The 17,801-nt window shown below is 39.9% G+C and overlaps 1 protein-coding gene across 1 annotated transcript in view; it reads left to right on the top strand.

Annotated features, from left to right (window-relative positions):
* Window positions 1–17,801, top strand: part of hus1 (HUS1 checkpoint clamp component) — a 42,191-nt gene that overhangs the window by 7,057 nt on the left and 17,333 nt on the right. Inside the window, exons 2-5 of the mRNA XM_043690274.1 lie at window positions 3,593–3,720; window positions 9,164–9,340; window positions 10,412–10,519; window positions 16,204–16,278. Of these exons, the coding sequence (XP_043546209.1) occupies window positions 3,593–3,720; window positions 9,164–9,340; window positions 10,412–10,519; window positions 16,204–16,278 (488 nt within the window). The remainder of the gene's footprint in view (window positions 1–3,592; window positions 3,721–9,163; window positions 9,341–10,411; window positions 10,520–16,203; window positions 16,279–17,801) is intronic.

Below are 17,801 nucleotides of genomic sequence, written 5' to 3'. Positions count from 1 at the left end.
CTTAACAAGAGATGCAATTTCTGTAGTAACCCACGGTTCCCTTACCTTATCACTTCCTCCCGGCCTGAGAGGGACATACCTATCAAGGACACGCAATATCTGTTCCGTAAACCAGCTCCACATTTCCATTGTCTGCATCTCCTGCATTTTGCTTCCCCATTCTATGCATCCTAATTCTTGCCTAATCGCATTATAATTGCCCTTGCCCCATCGATAACTCTTGCCCTGTGGCATGTACCTATCCCTTTCCATTGCTAAACTAAACATAACTGAATTATGGTTACCTACAACTAAATCAAACACCTGGCCTGGTTCATTACCAAGCATCAGATCCAGTGTGCCTCCCCTCTTATCGGCCCTTCGAAATACTGTGTCAGGAAACCCTCCTGTACACATTGGACAAAAACTGATCCATCTGACATACTAGAGTTATAGCATTTCCAGTCAATGCTGGGGATGTTAAAGTCCCCCATAATGACGACCCTGTTCATTTCACTCCTACCCAGCCTACCCAGACTAATTTTGCTAATCCTCTCTTCCACTGCCCTGGAACTCTGGGGGGACTATAAAAAACTCCAAGCAGTGTGACGTCTCTCCTGTTTCTAACCTCAGCCCACACTACCTCAGTAGTAGTCCTCATCAAACATTCTCTCAGTCACTGTTATACTATCCTTGACTAACAAGACCATGCCTCCCCCTCTTTTACCGCCTTGCCTGTTCTTAATGAAAGATCAAAACACTGGAACCTGCAACATCCATTCCTCACCCTGTTCTATCCATGTCTCCGAAGTGGCCACAACATCGAAGTATCCAAGCTGCAAGCTCACCTACCTTATTTCAGATACTTCTGGCGTTGAAGTAGACACACATCAAACCAGTTTGCTGTCTGCCAGCACATTCCAATATCATTTTTTACACTCATAGTTGGTGTGTCAGGTTTTCAGCCAGGGTTCATGGACTCTGGGTTTAAACTATGGGCAACTAGGGCTGTGTCTTGCCTGGGTGACTTATTCGGCGGGAATATACTGATGTCTTTTGACCAGTTGGTTCGGATATGTGAGTTGCCCAGTGGTGACCTCTTCCATTCTTTTTTCAAATTAGGAATTTCTTACAAAAAGAGACCACACGTCTAACTGGTTCTTATAGATCTGACACTGAGAAGAGGGTGCTGAGTACCGAGAACACACTTTCTGTCAGTAATGTCTATCACCTATTGGGAGAGGGTCCCTCGGGTGAGTCCAAAGAGCTCTGTAATGTATGGGAGAGAGAGCTGGACGTTGTGAGCTCTTCTAAAGTATGGGAGGATATCTGGGAAAATGCAAGGAGGATATCAATTTGCAACAGGACCCATGTCTTGCAATTGAAGATTCTCCACAGTGTCCACTTGGTTCCAGACCGCCTTTCAAAATTTAAAGGGAGTATCTCCAATGTGTCCTAAATGCGAAATGAGTATGGGCACACTCACTCATTGTCTCTGGTCCTGCCACAGACTGCCGGCATACTGCAGTGCTGTGGTAGGCAAAATAGAGAGCATCTTAGGGTCAGAGATGGAGATGGATCCGGTATCTCTTCTTCTTGGCCTTGTTAATCTACTTCCATTAGATGCGCACAAAAAAGGCTTTTTAATATCCTCACTTATTGTGCAAGAAAGAACATTCTGGGGGTGGGGGAGGTTGTGCTGATAGGCTGGTGTAAGCTAGTCATGGAACACATCCCTTTGGACTTTCTTACTAGTATGATGCACCTTAAAAATGAGAATTTTTATAAGACTAGCGGCCCTTTTTAGCCAGCTCGGGTACACATTTGTCTGCCATACTAATAAAGGCCTTTATATAGTCATAACAATTCTGTTTAATGAATCTGGTATCCAGAGAGGAGGAACTACGAACACACGAATATGTATAAATTTATGCTCTTGATGGTCGAGGGCTATTACTTTGCTTTGTAGAGCTGTATTATATTATTACCGCCATCATTGGTTTTTTTTAGTTATCATTTATTTATTTATGTAATTAGTGGGTTTTTCTGTATTGGTTTGAATTGTTTGTATTGTATTTGTTGTAATGTCCAAAAACATTTTCTTCTGTTTTCAATAAAAATATATTTAAAAAAAAAAGAATTTAGAAATCTTGAACTCATGAAACACTGAGTTAAGAGGCAAGAACAGCACCATTGAATCATGCCCCATTTGATCATGGTTGGGTGGAAGGTGGGAGAACAGTTGTCAGGTAGCCTGTTCCGAAATCTTATAAAGAAAGGGAAGGCTGAGAGTCCAAGTCTGTTCCGGAGACTTGAGCAGGTTAAATGTAGTGTGTGGTATGGGAGTGCAACACTCCTGAAGATGCTGTCTCTCAGGTGAAATACTGTAGCAGAAGTTGACCATTTATCCCTTGGGCCTGCTCCACCATTCTAGATCATGGCTAATTATCCACTTCAAAACCATTTCCCACAGTATCCCCACATTTTTCATTATTATCTCAGGATCTAGTGATCTCTGTTTTGAACATATTCAGTGACTGTGCTTCCATGCCCCAGTGAGATAGACAATTCTAAAGATTCACTAATCTCTGAAAACTGAACCAAACTGTCAGTTCAGGAAGCGCAAGGTATTCTGTGGCATTATTTTGAGTAAGAGGAGGAGAGTTCTCCTCATTGGTGTACGCAATATCTTTTCCTCCAGCGATATCACTACAAATGGCAGATTGCTGTTTGTAGGACTTTACCCTGCACATATTGGCTGACACAGCATAGCAATAAATGAGTGATATCTTTCAAATGCTGAGGATATGAATAGCACATCTTAAATGCAAATTTTCCAATGTTGCGGAATCAAAACTGGTGCTTAAAATTTATTTTTAAATCTGCAGAAGTTGTGCCTAATTTTTTATTTGCTTGCCCTGCAACAGTACCTTCCAATTAATTTTGACCAGGGGCAAAGTGGGGACTGCAGACGCTAGAAATTAGAGTCAAAAAGTATGGCGCTGGAAAAGCACAGCCAGTCAGGCAGCATCCAAGGAGCAGGAGAATCGACATTTTGAGCATAAGATCTTAATTTGACCACTGTGTATAATTTTGTAGTATCATTGTAAAATCTGGTCTACATGTATGTATGGTCACAGTTAATAATTATGCCAATAAAACACATCTTGACTAATGATAATGAGTTAGTGAGCAAGCTTATTGCTGGGCACACTTTTATATGCACATAAACAAGAAAGGTATCAGATTTTTATCCCCAGTGCTTGCTAAATTAACTGTTCTATGGTGGTTCAGTAATTAGGCAACTCCAAGTTGTGTCAATGTTCATGAAAATCAAAGACTGAAGATCAGCTTTGTTGACCATATCTGATCAGTATCCAGTCATCAATCCTGAGAATGTGTGCAAATATTGACATCAGATGAGGACAGAATCAGGCTGAGCCGAATGGCCTACTTCACTTTGTTTTAAAATTGAATTTATCTGATTCAAAATTTTGAAGCAACAGATTGCTACTTTCTTGGAAATGTTCACATTTTGCAATGTAAAAATTAGTTTGTGTTATAATGAATAGACTGGAGTGCATGTGTTGTTTAAATTGTTTTATATTTTCAGGTGTTGTGAACACGATCTCCAAACTCACAAAGTTATGTATTCTAAGACTTACCAGTGACAAGCTGTACTTTATCCTTTCTGACAAAGTGGCCAGTGGAGGTGTTGCAATGTGGTGTCAGCTGTTTCAGGTATGATCCATCTTGTGTATCGTGTGTGAGGTATCTTTTCGGTTTTTTTATTAATTTGGCCTAATTTTTCCAGAAGGTAGGAAACTCAGGAGTCACAGCCATTGGCTGCCCTTTGATTTGGCGATGACATCTACCCATGATTGCAAGTTTCTGCCATGGGTAGTTTTATGACTGAACAAGCCAACTCTCAACCCTCAGATCTTTGGGCACGTGGACAGGACACTTTATGAGGTGATGCAAACCTGAGTATAGAATATGCTTCAATTCTTTTCTTTCTCTGCATCATCATTAAGACATTTGAACTGAAAGATAACAGATTTAGAGTCATAGAGATGTACAGCACAGAAACAGATCCTTCGATCCAACTCATCCATGTTGACCAGATATCCAAAATTAATCTAGTCCCCTTTGTCAGCATTTGGCCCCTATCCCTCTAAACCCTTGCTATTCATATATCCATCCAGATCCCTTTTGAATGTTGTAATTGTGCCAATCTGCACTCCTTCCTCTGGCAGCTCATTCCATACGTGCACCACCCTTTGTGTGAAAACGTTGCCCATTAGGTCCCTTTTAAATCTTTCCCCTCTCACCCTAAACCTATGCCCTCTAGTTCTGGATTCTCCCACCCTGGGTTAAAGACCCTGTCTATTTACCTTAACCATGCCCCTCATGATTTTATAAACTTCCATAAGGTCACCCCTCAGCCTCTGACACTTCAGGGAAAACAGCCCCAGCCTATTCAGCCTCTCCCTATAGGTCAAACCCTCCAAACCTGGGAACATCCTTATAAATCTTTCTGAACCCTTTCAAGATGGACAAAGTGTATGTTTTGAACAATTGGCTGCATGCTCACCCCATTTATTAATATCAATGATATTTTGCTTCAAGGAGAATTTCACAGTATCTTTGCAGCAGCATCTTTGACCTTCTCTGGAACGCTGGCCTTATAAGAGTTGAGAAATCAGTACCTGGCAGTAGAGATACTTTTTAGCTATCTAGTTACAGAGTCCAGTTCATCATAGTTAATTTGCAAGTTTTGTCTGAAGGTTTCAGGAAGAATATGAGCGTTTGTTTGACAGTCCTCCAATTGAAACCAGAGGATGCAGCTGAAGCACTGCTAGTGTAATTTCTACTATAGTTATATGCCACTGATACATGGTCCAGGTCTCATTGTGGCACAGAGTAATACAGCATGGAAACAGACCCTTCAGTCCAGCTGATCCATGCTGACCATGTCCCCAAACCAAACTAGTCCCAATTGCTGCTTTTGGCCTATATCCCTCCAAACCTTTCCTATTCCTGTATTTATCCAAATGTATTTTAAATATTGTAATTGTACCTTAATCTACCCCTCTAGCAGTTTGTTCCACATACAAACCACTCTGTGTAAAAATAATTGTCCCTCTTGGCTTTTTAAAAGTTTTCTCTTCTCCGCTTAAAAATATGCCCCCTAGTTTTGAACTGCCCCACCCTAGGGAAAGACCCTTGCTATTCACCTTAACTGTGCCCCTCATGTTTCTATAAACTTCTATAAGGTCACAATTCAACTTTCTATGCTCCAGTGGAAAAAGCCAGTTTGTCCAGCCTATCCTTTTAACTGAAACCTTCCACTCCAGCACCATCCTGCTAAATCTCTTCTGAATCCTCTCCAGCTTAATAACATACTTCCTATAACTTGGAAACCAGAACTGGACACAGTTCTCCAGAAGAGGCCTCACCAATTTCCTATATAACCTCAATATGACATCCCAATTCTATACTCAAAGGATTAAGCAATGAAGGCAAGCGTACTAAAGGCCTTCTTAACCATCCTGCCTACATGTGATGCAAATTTCAGTGAATTATGTATCTGAACCCCTACGTTTCTCTGTTATAAAACATTACCCAGGGCCCTATCATTAATAATCCAAATTAAAACTGTTCAGTACACAAAGACTTATGTTGACTTGCAGAGAGCTTGGTTGTCACATTCTCACTGCCATAGTTTGTAGAAAACTGAGCTGATCCAGAGTTGAATCTCTGTGTCAGAAGTGAGCTTTTGATGAGATGGCTGTCATGATATGGGAAGTGCTTAACATATTCCAGGATTTCTTCTTCACTATATGTGGGAAGTGGGGATATTTGACCAATCATCTGTTTTAGCAACATTCATGGTCAGGCTGAATCTTTTGCATTCAACTTGAAGAGAACTTGTTGGTTCTATAGGAAGTTAGTCTGGGAATTAGTAATGGAGGATAAAGAGGTAGCAGATGAGTTGAACAAATATTTTGTATTGACCTTTACTCGAGAGGATGCAAGTAGCTTTCCAGAAATTGCTGTAAATCAGGAACTGAAAGAGAGGTGGAAACTCAAAACAATTGCAGTACTAGGGAAGTAGTTCCAAACCAATTGTTGGAAATGCAAGTTGACAAGTCTCCAGGATCTGATGGATATCATTCTATGGTGTTAAAATAAATAGCTAATGAGATAGTTGACGTGTTGATGATAGTTAGCAGGGAGTGTTCCTTTAGATTGCAAAATAACTCCCATAACTCCTTTATTATAAAAGGAGCGAGGCAGAAAGCAAGAAACTACAGGCCTATAACATCAGTCATAGGGAAAATATTAGAAGCTGTTATTACAGAAGTGACAGCAGGACATTTGGATAAGTACAAGGTAATCGAACATAGCCAACATGGTTTTGTCAAAGGAATATCATGTTTAAATTTATTAGAATTCTTTGAAGAAGCAATTTGTGCTGTAGCTAACGATGAACTGGTGGTTTATTGTATTTAGATCTCCAGAATGCATTTGATAAGGTAACATATCAAAGGTTATTGCAGAAATTAGCAGCTGATAGTGTAAAGGGGAACATCTTGACATGGATATGAAATTGACTGGCCAATAAAAAGCAGAGATTCGGAACTTTTTATTCTGGACTGGCAGGAAGACATGAGTGGTGTGCCACAGAAGGCTGGGGCCTCAACTGCTTACAATTTATATGGATGATATGGATGAAGGGACTGAGGGTATGGTAGCTAAACTTGCTGATGACACAAAGAAGATATGAAAGTGAGTTGTGAAATTAATATAAGGAGCCTACAAGGGATATACATAGGTTAAGTGAGTGATCAAAGATCTTACAAATGTAGTATAATGTAGCAGCATGTGAAATTGTCCATTTTGGCAGAAAGAATAAAAAAGAAATATATTATTTAAATGGCGAGAGATCTGGGTGTCCTAGTGCATGAATTATAAAAAGTTAGCATGCATGAAGAGACCATCAGGAAGTAATCAGAAAAGCTAATAGAATTATGTTTTATTACAAGAGGAATTGAAGCCAAGAGTTATGTTTCAGTTATTGAGAGCATTGAGGGACCGCGTCCGGAGTACTGTGTATAATATCAGCCACTGTAGTCAAGAAAGGATGTTAATGCATTGGAAGCAGTTCAGAGAAGGTTTACAAAATGAATACCTGAAGTGAGTAGATTTTCTTTTAAAGAAAGGCTAGACAGACTCTGCCTGTATTCTCTGAATTTAGAGTTGATTTAATTGAAAATTATAAGATCCTGAGAGGTCTTGACTTGGTGGGGGTTGAGAGAATGTTTCCTCATGCCTGAGAACCTAAGTGATAGTTTAAAATAAGAAATTGCCTACTTAAGACTGAGATGAGGACTTTTTTATTTCTCTCTCAGATGGTTGAGAATCTTTGGCATTCTCTCCCTCAAAAGGCAGTGGATGCAGAGTCTTTAATTATTTTTAAGGCAGATATAGATAGATTCTTGATTACCCAAGGGGGCATAAGATTATTGGAGATATGCAGAATGTCGAGTTGAGGTTAAAATCAGATCAGCCATGATCTTATTGAATGGCAAAGCAGACTCAAAGGGCTGAATGGCCTACTCTTGTTCCTTATTTGAATGTTTATCATAAGATTGTCTTGCAAATCTAGCGTAGAGTAATGCTGCAGTTACTTGTAAGCTATAGATCATGTTTTGTTTCCATTGTGGGATGTGGGCATTGCTGAAAGGGCCAACATATGTTTTTCGGCCATTTCAGAAGGCAGCTAAAAGTCAAACACATTACTGTGTGCCTGGAGTCACATGGGGTGACTTTACAGCAGTTTATAAGATTGTGTGGCATGAGACATGGTGAATAGCAAAGTTTTTTTTCCCCCAGGTTTGGGGAGTTCAAAACTAGAAGGCATAATTTTAAGGTGATTGGAGAATTTTTTTAAAGGAGCTTTAGGCAATTTTTTCAAACAGAGGGTGGTTCATGTATGGAATGAACTGCCAGAGGAAATGGTAAATGCAGGTATAGTTATAACATTTAAAAGACATTTGGACAGGTACATGAATAGGAAGGCTTTAGAGGGCTATGGGCCAAATACAGGGCAAAAGTGAGGACTGCAGATGCTGGAAACCAGAGTTTAGATCAGTGGTGCTGGAAAAGCACAGCAGGTCAGGCAGCATCCGAGGAGCAGGAAAATTCCTGATGAAGGGCTTTTGCCCGAAGCATTGATTTTCATGCTCCTCGGATGCTGCCTGACCTGCTGTGCTTTTCCAGCACCACTCTGATCTAAACTATGGGCCAAATACAGGCAAATGGAGCTGGTTTAGTTTGGGAAATTTGGTCAGCGGGGACGAGTTGGACTGAAGGGTCCGTTTCTGTACCGTATGGCTCTATTTAGGCCATTCAGGTATTCCTCTGAAGAATTTTCGAGAGCCAGACAATTGATTATAGAGTCATAACTGGGGCTAGATCAGATTTATTAATTTAATTCAAATTTGATTTGAACTCATTGTCCCGATGATAAGCCTGCGCCTCTAAGTTGCTTGTCCAGTGACATTACCACAATGCTCTCATCTCCCTTTTATATCGATTTTAGATTAATTCCTTTAATAAAAGCAATATACTGCGGGTGCTAGAAATCTCAAACAAACTCAAGAGAATGCTAGAGAAACTCTGTTTCTCTCCCCACTAATGCTGCCAGACATGCAGAGTTAACATCTCGAGCTCTTTGAGCACTCCTGAAGAAGAATCATGCTGAAGTCAAAACATTAACTCTGTTTCTCTCTCCACAGATGTTGTCAGACCTACTGAGTTTCTCTAGCATCTTTTGTGTTAGCTTTTGTACTCAGATTTTGTACATTGTGCTTCTGTTTAAAAAGCCGAGGATTCCATTTGTGTAATTAGCTGCTTTATTAACCTGTCCTGCCAGCTTCAAAGTTTTGTGTGCACATTAAGCCTTTTCCTTTCTCTCATGCTACCTTGTTGATGATGTAATGTGGTAGATTTGGTTTATTGGAACTCCTAACTGCGAGTCACAGTTCACAAAGCCTATCCTTTGGTCAGAGGGCATTGCAAAAGTACAGTTGTAGTTAGGTTCACATTCGATTAGTGACATATCAAGATTACTCCTGCATTGTGTGAAATTTAATGTATGATCTGTTCAATCCAACAGGGGAATTTTTTTGATGAATTTCAGATTGAAGGAGTATCAGCAGAACATAATGAAATTTACCTGGAACTCATGCCTGAAAACCTATCAAGGTCCTTGAAAACAGCTCAGAATGCCAAAACTGTAAAAATTAAGTTGACAATGAAGCATTGTCCGTGTATCACCATTGCTGTAGAACTGGTAAGAGCAGTTGTGCTTGCAGTTTTCATCAAGTGTCAAACTTACCATTCATTGATTTAACACTATCTAAATCATGGTGAAAACATTATTCCATTCCGCTTTTCTGAGGAATTACAAAGATGGATACTCTTCCTTAGTCCATGAATCTCTTCACATTTCACGTCATTCTTAGCTAAACTCCTCTTGTGGTACTTATATTGTGCAAGTAGTTTGGTGCTTTGGATATGTGGATTGGGACTAGGTAACTAAATTCCTGAAACCACCACATCCACAGGAAAAAAATTGTAAAATCGCTAATATCTGCTTGTCCAAGCTCATTAGACCTTAGCTACAACACTATTACTATCTAAAACAAGTAAATAGTTATAAAACAAATTATGCTGAAGATTTGATTGCCTGGTAAAACGCCATTTCATTTTATTTCTTTTTTAAGGAGGTTGGTGTTTGTGAGTTGAAATGCTGATTATTAATTAATTGGACAGAATAAGGTTATTGCAAATGATTCTGCCAGCTATTAATCGAAAGAGGACTGAATAAATGAGTGAGTTTATACTGTAACATTTTTGATGGAGAGAAGAGAGAAAAAGCAGAGCAAACAAAGAGGAACAGAAACTTGCTGACTGAAAGGGAGATAGTAATAAAGAACACCTGCATGACGATATTTGGAAGAGAGAAATTGGAGGGAAGATAAGGTTTGCAAAAAGAATTCAAGTGCAAAAGATCAGAGATGCAAATACAGCAAAAGAAAAATGCTGACCATTAAGACAAAGCAAAAGCAGGCACAGAGGAAGGCACGCAAAGCTAGAGAAGAAAGCTTGGGGGATTACAGAATTACAATCACGGGTAAGAAGAAAGAAGCACAGGGAGATTTAGTGTTATAATCTATGAAACTAGAAAGTTTGGATTTATAGAACTTCTAGCTTTACAAGCAAAGTGTGCATTGTTTTATAAAATCTGCGAATAGAATTGTTAAAAATAAAACCCATTGTAGAATTGCAGATGTAAATCAAAAACTCGCTTTCTGCAGTTTGTTTGTAAAGCTTGTTGTAACTTTGTTTCCTGCTCTCACAGCCCTCCCTCTCCAGCCACAATCGTATTGTTACACATGACATTCCCATTAGCATCATTCCCAGAAAGCTTTGGAATGATTTTGAAGAACCCAGTGTTCCAGATTTCGATGTAAGTGATAATTTTACAATGAGTTTCTTTGTGTTGGTTTTAGAGTCATAGAGTCTTAGAGCTGTACAGCATTGAAACAGACCATTCAGTTCAAATTGTCCATGCTAAACAGATATCCTAAATTAATCTAATCCTACTTGTCAACATTTGGCCCCTACCCCTCTAAACCCTTCCCGTTCATATGCCCATCCAGATGCTTTTTAAATATTGTGATTGTACCAGCCTCCACCACTTTCTCTGGCAGTTCATTCCATAAACACACCACACTGTGTGAAAAAGGTGCCCCTTAGGTGCATTTTAAATCTTGCCCCTCTCACTGTAACCATATGCCTTCTAGTTTTGGACTCTGCTACCCTGGGAAAGAGACCTTGGCTATTCATCCTAACTATGACCTTTGTGATACCCTAGGAAAAACAACCCCAGCCTATTCAGCTTCTCTCTATAGCTTAAACCATCCAATCCTGGCAACATCCTTGTAAATATTTTTCTGAACAATTTCAACTTTCATAACATCCTTCCTATAGAAAGGAGACCAGAATTGAATGTAGTATTCCAAAAGTGGCCTAAACAATATCCTGGAAAGCCACAATATGACCTCCAAACTCCCATACTCTATATACTGACCAATAAAGGCAAGTATGCCAAATGCCTTCACTATCCTGCCTATGTGTGCCTCTACTTTTGAGGAGTTATGAACCTACTATCCAAGGTCTCTTTGTTCAACAACACTACCCGTTACCTTACCATTAAGTGTATAAGTCCTTCCCTGGTTTGCTTTTTCAAAATGCAGCACCTCACATTTATCTAAATTAAACTGCATCTCCCATTCCTCGACCCACCGGCCCATCTGATCAAGGTCCCATTGTACTCTGAGGTAACCTTCTTCGCATTCCACTACACCTCTAATATTGGTGTTATCTGCAAACTTACTAGCCATACCTCTTATGTTTTCATCCAACTCATTTATAAAAATATCAAACAGCAGTGGACATAGCACCAAACCTTATGGCCACCCCTGGTCACAGGCCTCCAATCTGAAAAGCAGCCATCCACCACCACCCTCTGTCTCCTTCGAGCCAGTTCTGTGTCTAAATGGTTAGTTCTCCCGTATTCCATGTGATCTAATTTTGCTAACTAGTCTACATGAGGAACCTTGTCAAAAGCCTTACTGAAGTCCATATAAATCACAACCACAGCTGTGTTTTCATTTATCCTCTTTGTTACTTCTTCAAAAAACTAAATTGAATTAATTAGACACGATTTCCCATGCACAAAGCCATGTTGACTATCCCTACTCAGTCCTTGCCTTTCCACAGACTGTAAATCCTGTCCCCCAGGCTTCCCTCCAACAACATGACCACCACTGATGTCAGGCTGACCGGTCTATAGTTCTCTGGCTTTTCCTTACCACCTTTCTTAAATAGTGCCATCACATTAGCAAACCTCCAGTCTTCCAGCACCTCACTTGTGGCTGATGATACAACACCTCAGCCCAGCAATTACTTCCCTAGCTTCCTGTAGAGTTCTAGGGTACACCTGATTGGGTCCCAGGGATTTATCCGCCTTTATGCATTTTAGGACATCCAGTACCACCACCTCTGTAATATGGACATTTTTCAAGATTGCTATTTATTTCCCCAAGCTTCCATATCCTTCTCCACAGTAAACACTGATGCAAAATACTCATTTAGTATCTCTCTCATCTCCTGTTAAAGTTGTGGAAGTACACTTTTACCGCACTTCAGTTTATTTCATTACATAATGAACAATACTTTTGCCAGTACTAGAGTTTTTCCTTTTGTTTAATTAAAAGTGACTCAGTAGATGGGAGCATGAGGAAATTGTTTGCACATGCATCTGAAGGTTTTTATTATGCACCTTTGAATACTTCCTAATTTGTGGATTCATTCCATTCTCTCTCCTCCTAACCAAAATCTACATACTGTACCAGTTCCAAATATGCCCTAAACACTGTTGAACTAGCATAGTACTAATCAGAACAAATTAAATTTGAGGTGGTGTGAGTAGATTGTTCAGTCCTTTTAAAGCATTTCCATTATTTGTGGCTGATCTGAATCTCAACCTCATTTATGTGCCTTTGAGTGGTATGTGTTTGTTTGAAAATCTCCTAGCAACCTGATCTTGGACTTCATATCTTTCCCAGAGCAGTGACTTTTGACTGAAGGTGTATTTGGTGTTTGAGCACGCAGTATGTTAATTGCTTCCCATTAAGCATTGGTGAATGAGAGAATACTTCTTACTCAGAAACAAATCACAGGTATTTGATTGTTTTCCAAAAGACACAAAAGGGTGACTTCAAAACTTCAGAAAGAGTTTACTTGTATCTTTTTAGAGCAGGGAAAAAGTAAGGACTGCAGATGCTGGAGAACAGAGTTGAAAAGTGTGATGCTGGAAAAGCACAGCAGGTCAGGCAGCATCCAAGGAGCAAGAAAATCGACATTTCGGGCATAAGCCCTTTATCAGGAATGTTGTGGGGGGGAAGGTGCTGAGAGAAAAATAGGAGGGTGAGGGTGGAGGGAAGGTGATAGGTAGATTTAAGTGGGGGTGATGGTGATAGGTGAAAGTGGAGGTGGAGCGGATAGGTAGGAAGGAAGATGAACAAGTAGGACAGTTCAAGAGGGCCGTGCCGAGTTGGAGGTTGGATCTGGGATGGGGTGGGGAGGGTGGCGAGGGGAGTTAAGGAAACTGGTGAAATCAATGTTGGTTGAAGGGTCCCGAAGTTGAAAATGAGGCATTCTTCCTTCTGTCATTGGATGGCTTGGATTTGGCGATGGAGGTGGCCTTAGCAGTGTGGGAGGGGGAGTTGAAGTGGTCCGCCTCCCCTACCCTCCTGTTTAATTCTCAGGCCCCTTCTCTCTCCAAACCCCCCCCCCAAAAAAACCATTCCTGATGAAGAGCTTATGGCTAAAACATCAATTCTCCTGCTCCTCAGATGCTGCCTGACCTGCTGTGCTTTTCCAATGCCACACTTCGACTCTTTTTAGAGCTGGGAAGCTGTTTGCAAGAATAAGAGACTAGTATATTCCATTAAGTAAAAATATTACAAATAATTTTAGATTGGCTTGCAAAAATGTAAAAACTACAGTTGAAGATATACTATTCAATGATGATGAATTACAAAAATGCTGAATTACAATGAAAAATATACCAAAGTAGAATATAGAGATTAACAGGATAAGAAAAATATTCCCACTTGCCTTGGATGAGAACAGCTCTAATAACACTAAAGAAACACATCCACAAACATAAGTCCCTCCACCACAGCAATAGTGTATACAGTTTACAAGATGCACTGCACAAATTCATGAAAGCTCTTCAGATAACACCTTCCAAGCCAGCAACCATTACCATCTGGAAAGATGGGGCAGTAGATGCATTGGAACTCCACCATTTGCACATTCCACGTTGTGGAGAATTCCAAGCTGATTTGTAAATATATCACCATTCTTCTACTGTCACTGTGTCAAAAGCCTGGAGTTCCATTCCTAACAGCACTCTGGGTGTACTGACACTAAATGGACTGCAGTGGTTCAAAAAGGTAGTTCACCACCACCTTTTCCAGGGAAATCAGTCATAGAATCCAAACCTTATGGAAACAGGCCATTCAACCCAACAAGTCCACACTGACTGTCCAAAGAGCGTCCCACCCAGGCCCATCCCCCACCCCCTATATTTTGCATGGTTAACACACTTAAGGAGAAAAAGAGGTCTGCAGGTACTGGAGATCAGAGTCGGGAGTGTGGTGCTGGAAAAGCACAGCAGGTCAGGCAACATCCAAGGTGATAGGTAGATGAAGACTGGGGTGAAAGTGATAGATCAGAGAAGAAGGTGAAGTGGATAGGTGAGAAGGAAGATGGACAGGTCAAGAAGGTGGTGCCAAGTTGGAGTCTTGGGACTGGAATAAGGTGGGGGAAGGGGAAATGAGGAAACTCGTGAAATCCACATTGATTCACCCCCTTCATGTGTGGTTGCAGGGTCCCAAGGTGGAAGATGAGGCGTTCTTCCTCCAAGCATCAGGTGGTTAGGGTTTTGTGATGGAGGAGGCCCAGGACCTGCATGTCCTTGGTGGAATGGGAGGGGCAGTAATTTAGAATCGCCAATACATCTATTTTGCACATCTTTGGACTGTGGGAGGAAACCAGAGCACCAGAGAAAACCCAGACAGACACAGGGAGAATGTGCAAACTCCACACAAACAGTCACCTAAGTTGAACCGGGTGTCTGGAACTGTGAGGCAATACTGAGCACCATGCCATCCCACATGGAGGAATAGGCAATAAATGCTGCCCTGTCAGTGAAACCACTTCCCGGAAGAAATAAAACAAAAGCTAAAATGAGGAAAATAAATAAAAAGCATTAATAAGAACCTTGAAGTACTTCACAAGTACATATATAAAAAGAGATTGTGCAAGTAAAATGGGACCTGTGAAAGGAGAGAATTTTTACCTTCTCAATAATGATCAAATGTTGGCAGATATATTTAATACTGATATCTCTTTAGTGAGGAAAATGATGTAGGAATGGATATCAATCATGATGTGATTGAAGGTTAGATTAGTAATGTCATGCTGGATGAAAGGAAAATTGATATGTTAGTAAGCTAAAGGAAGATGAGTTACCAGGAAGACCATCGGACCATAAAACAAATGATAAGAACTAGACCAGTCAGCCTATTGAGTCTGCTGTGCCATTGAATGAGGTCATGGCTGATCTGATAATCCTTAATCATTGAGATATCTCTAGAAATACTCTGGGTCAAAATTGAACTGACCTCAAATTAAAGTTTGTCATGCTGTTTAGTGTAGAGTGCTGAAGGATTGGCAGGTGAGCAGCCCAGTACCCATTTTCAGAATGTGTCACAGCACTAATAAGATTCATACCTGTGTTTGGGAAATTTTAGTTAACCTAATTAAGGATAATATTACTTTACATACAGATTTAAAGGAAATAATGAAACAGCATGGACCAACTCCGCTTCATGAACCTCTGAAGTATTTGAGGTGATAATGGACAAGCTAAATGGAGGGGGAAGGTGTGGTGGATCTAGTAAATATAGACACACAACGGAAGAAGGTCCTGCGTGAAGATAAGGAAATGGAGTTAGGAAACAGATCACAGAGAAAAATGAGAGTAGAAATTGAGAGCAAACTTTCAGGGAGGTGGAATTGGGTAATGGTAATGGTATTCCGGATTGTTCAGTCCTGGTGTCATCTGTTAACAATGAATAAGAACAGAAAATTGTATTTTTATAGTTGCTTTAACATACTAAATTGCACCAAGATGCCAAAAAGGAATATTATAAAATAATATGTGGCACCAAGCAACATCAATTCTGTGGAGAATTGAGTAAAAGCTTGGCTAAAAGGGTGGGTTTTTAAGGAGCATCTTAAAGGAGGATGGAAGGGTAATTTTAGGGAAGGAACACCCGAAATATTTTGAACCTATAGTCTTCATGCTGGGGGGATTTTCAAAGGATAAAATCTGAAACTAACTGGAGAGTGCATCATATTCAGTCACAGAAGCCTCAGTTGTTTCCAAAGGTTGTGTAACATACTTCATAGTTTTCACATTTTTAGTGCTTACTGTAATTGAATAGAAGTGTTATTATCATAATTCAAGCTACTGTTTGTATTTTTAAACCTGCTTATCATTGGATTTTAAAGGTCAGTATTTATTTACCAGTACTGAAGATCATGAAGAGTGTTGTGGAAAGAATGAAGAATCTTGCTAATCATATTGTAAGTTTGTATCTTGAAAACTGTATTAAGACTTTTCTCCATTTGTTGAATCTATCATTATCTTAATTGCTGAGGATAGTATAAGTAACATTCTTGAGGTATTTCATTTTTTTGTAGGTACACATGATAAATAAGGGGTTTTGGGTTGGCCATTTAGGACTGAGTTGAGGCAAAATATTTACAAATCTTTGGTATTCTCTAAACCCCAGAGCTTGTGTAGCTTGCCATTAAGCACATTAAAGACTATAACTGATAGGATTTGTCCACTAAGGGTTTAATAGATGTGGAGATAGAGTGAAAATATTGTTGTGATGTAGAAGTACAGGCAATATCTTACTATATGATGGAGCAAGTACGTTGAAATAGGATTAGATGGAAGCTATTTGGCCTCTTGTTGTTAAAGTACAGATTTGAGATGGCCCAGAGAATCCCTTATGTACTCAGACCTGTAAGCCTCTCTCTCTTGGTTCGTCCCAGAAATCGTACTCTTTGGAAGTCTGGAATGAGAAACCTCTTATAGATAGATTAGTTTAATTTTAGTCCTCCCCTTTATTTACCAATAGCATCACTATTACAAAATAACACTGATACCTGTAAGCTAAACTAACTAGGTTCTAATAACCTAGGAGAGTAAGGTAGCCACTCTTCAAGTGCCCCAGTGGCTTCCTGTATACAAAAGTTTACAAAAACATTGCATGTTCTTTATTAGACAGACAACAGTGAAAGACAATAATTCATAAGGAAGAAAAATTAAGTATACACAGACCTGTCAATTGACTAATCACTCCTACAGGCCCTAAGCCATTCATCAGGTGGGAAAAACATACCCAGTCAAGTTAGGCACCTGCTAGCAAGATAAACTCCTATCATAAAGTGGTACCAGTCTGAGCTAATTGGAGAGTTCGTACAGCTTGCACAGCTCACATGTCAGATACAGTTGTTTTACAAAATGGCTTCTTAGCAAGGAGGGCAGACTTTTGACCATAAAATGGCTTCCTGACACATTGTGCCAGAATCTCTTCAATTTTAGGCCTAGAATAATTTCTAAGCTAGAAGTAGAGTCCTGCTTTTTAAGCACTGAATCATTCTGTACCTGAGGCTGAGCTGTTACTGTAAGGTTGCATTTAAACTAATTCATTAGTCTTTAAATTAAACATGCTGTTTTTTTTCAGGGTTGTGATTCAAATTCAAATAAGACATAAGATCTGATTAGTTAGAATTGACAGTGGGGCAGTCTGTAAGGTCTGTAGAGTGGTCTGCAAAAACAGCAAGTAAGTTCAAGCTTCATAAGTATTACCTTTTACAGAGTTTGTATTTAATAACCCGGTAATGGCTGCTCAATATCATCATAAAGTCCCAAAATGCAGTTAAATTCAATCCATAGCAGGTAAGCACGAAGAGTTAATTTTCTAGTGGCTTCAACAGCCTCAGCACTAAAATGTTCTCTCTCTCTCTAGTGTCCTTTTGAACTCTCAAGTCAGGGTCTTGTAACAGCAAAGATGTTTTTTTCTGTGTCTGCCCTG

This window comes from Chiloscyllium plagiosum, chromosome 5 (genome assembly GCF_004010195.1).
Source record: "Chiloscyllium plagiosum isolate BGI_BamShark_2017 chromosome 5, ASM401019v2, whole genome shotgun sequence".
NCBI classification, from domain to species: Eukaryota; Metazoa; Chordata; class Chondrichthyes; order Orectolobiformes; family Hemiscylliidae; genus Chiloscyllium; species Chiloscyllium plagiosum.
This window is presented reverse-complemented; position numbering and strand designations above follow the sequence as displayed.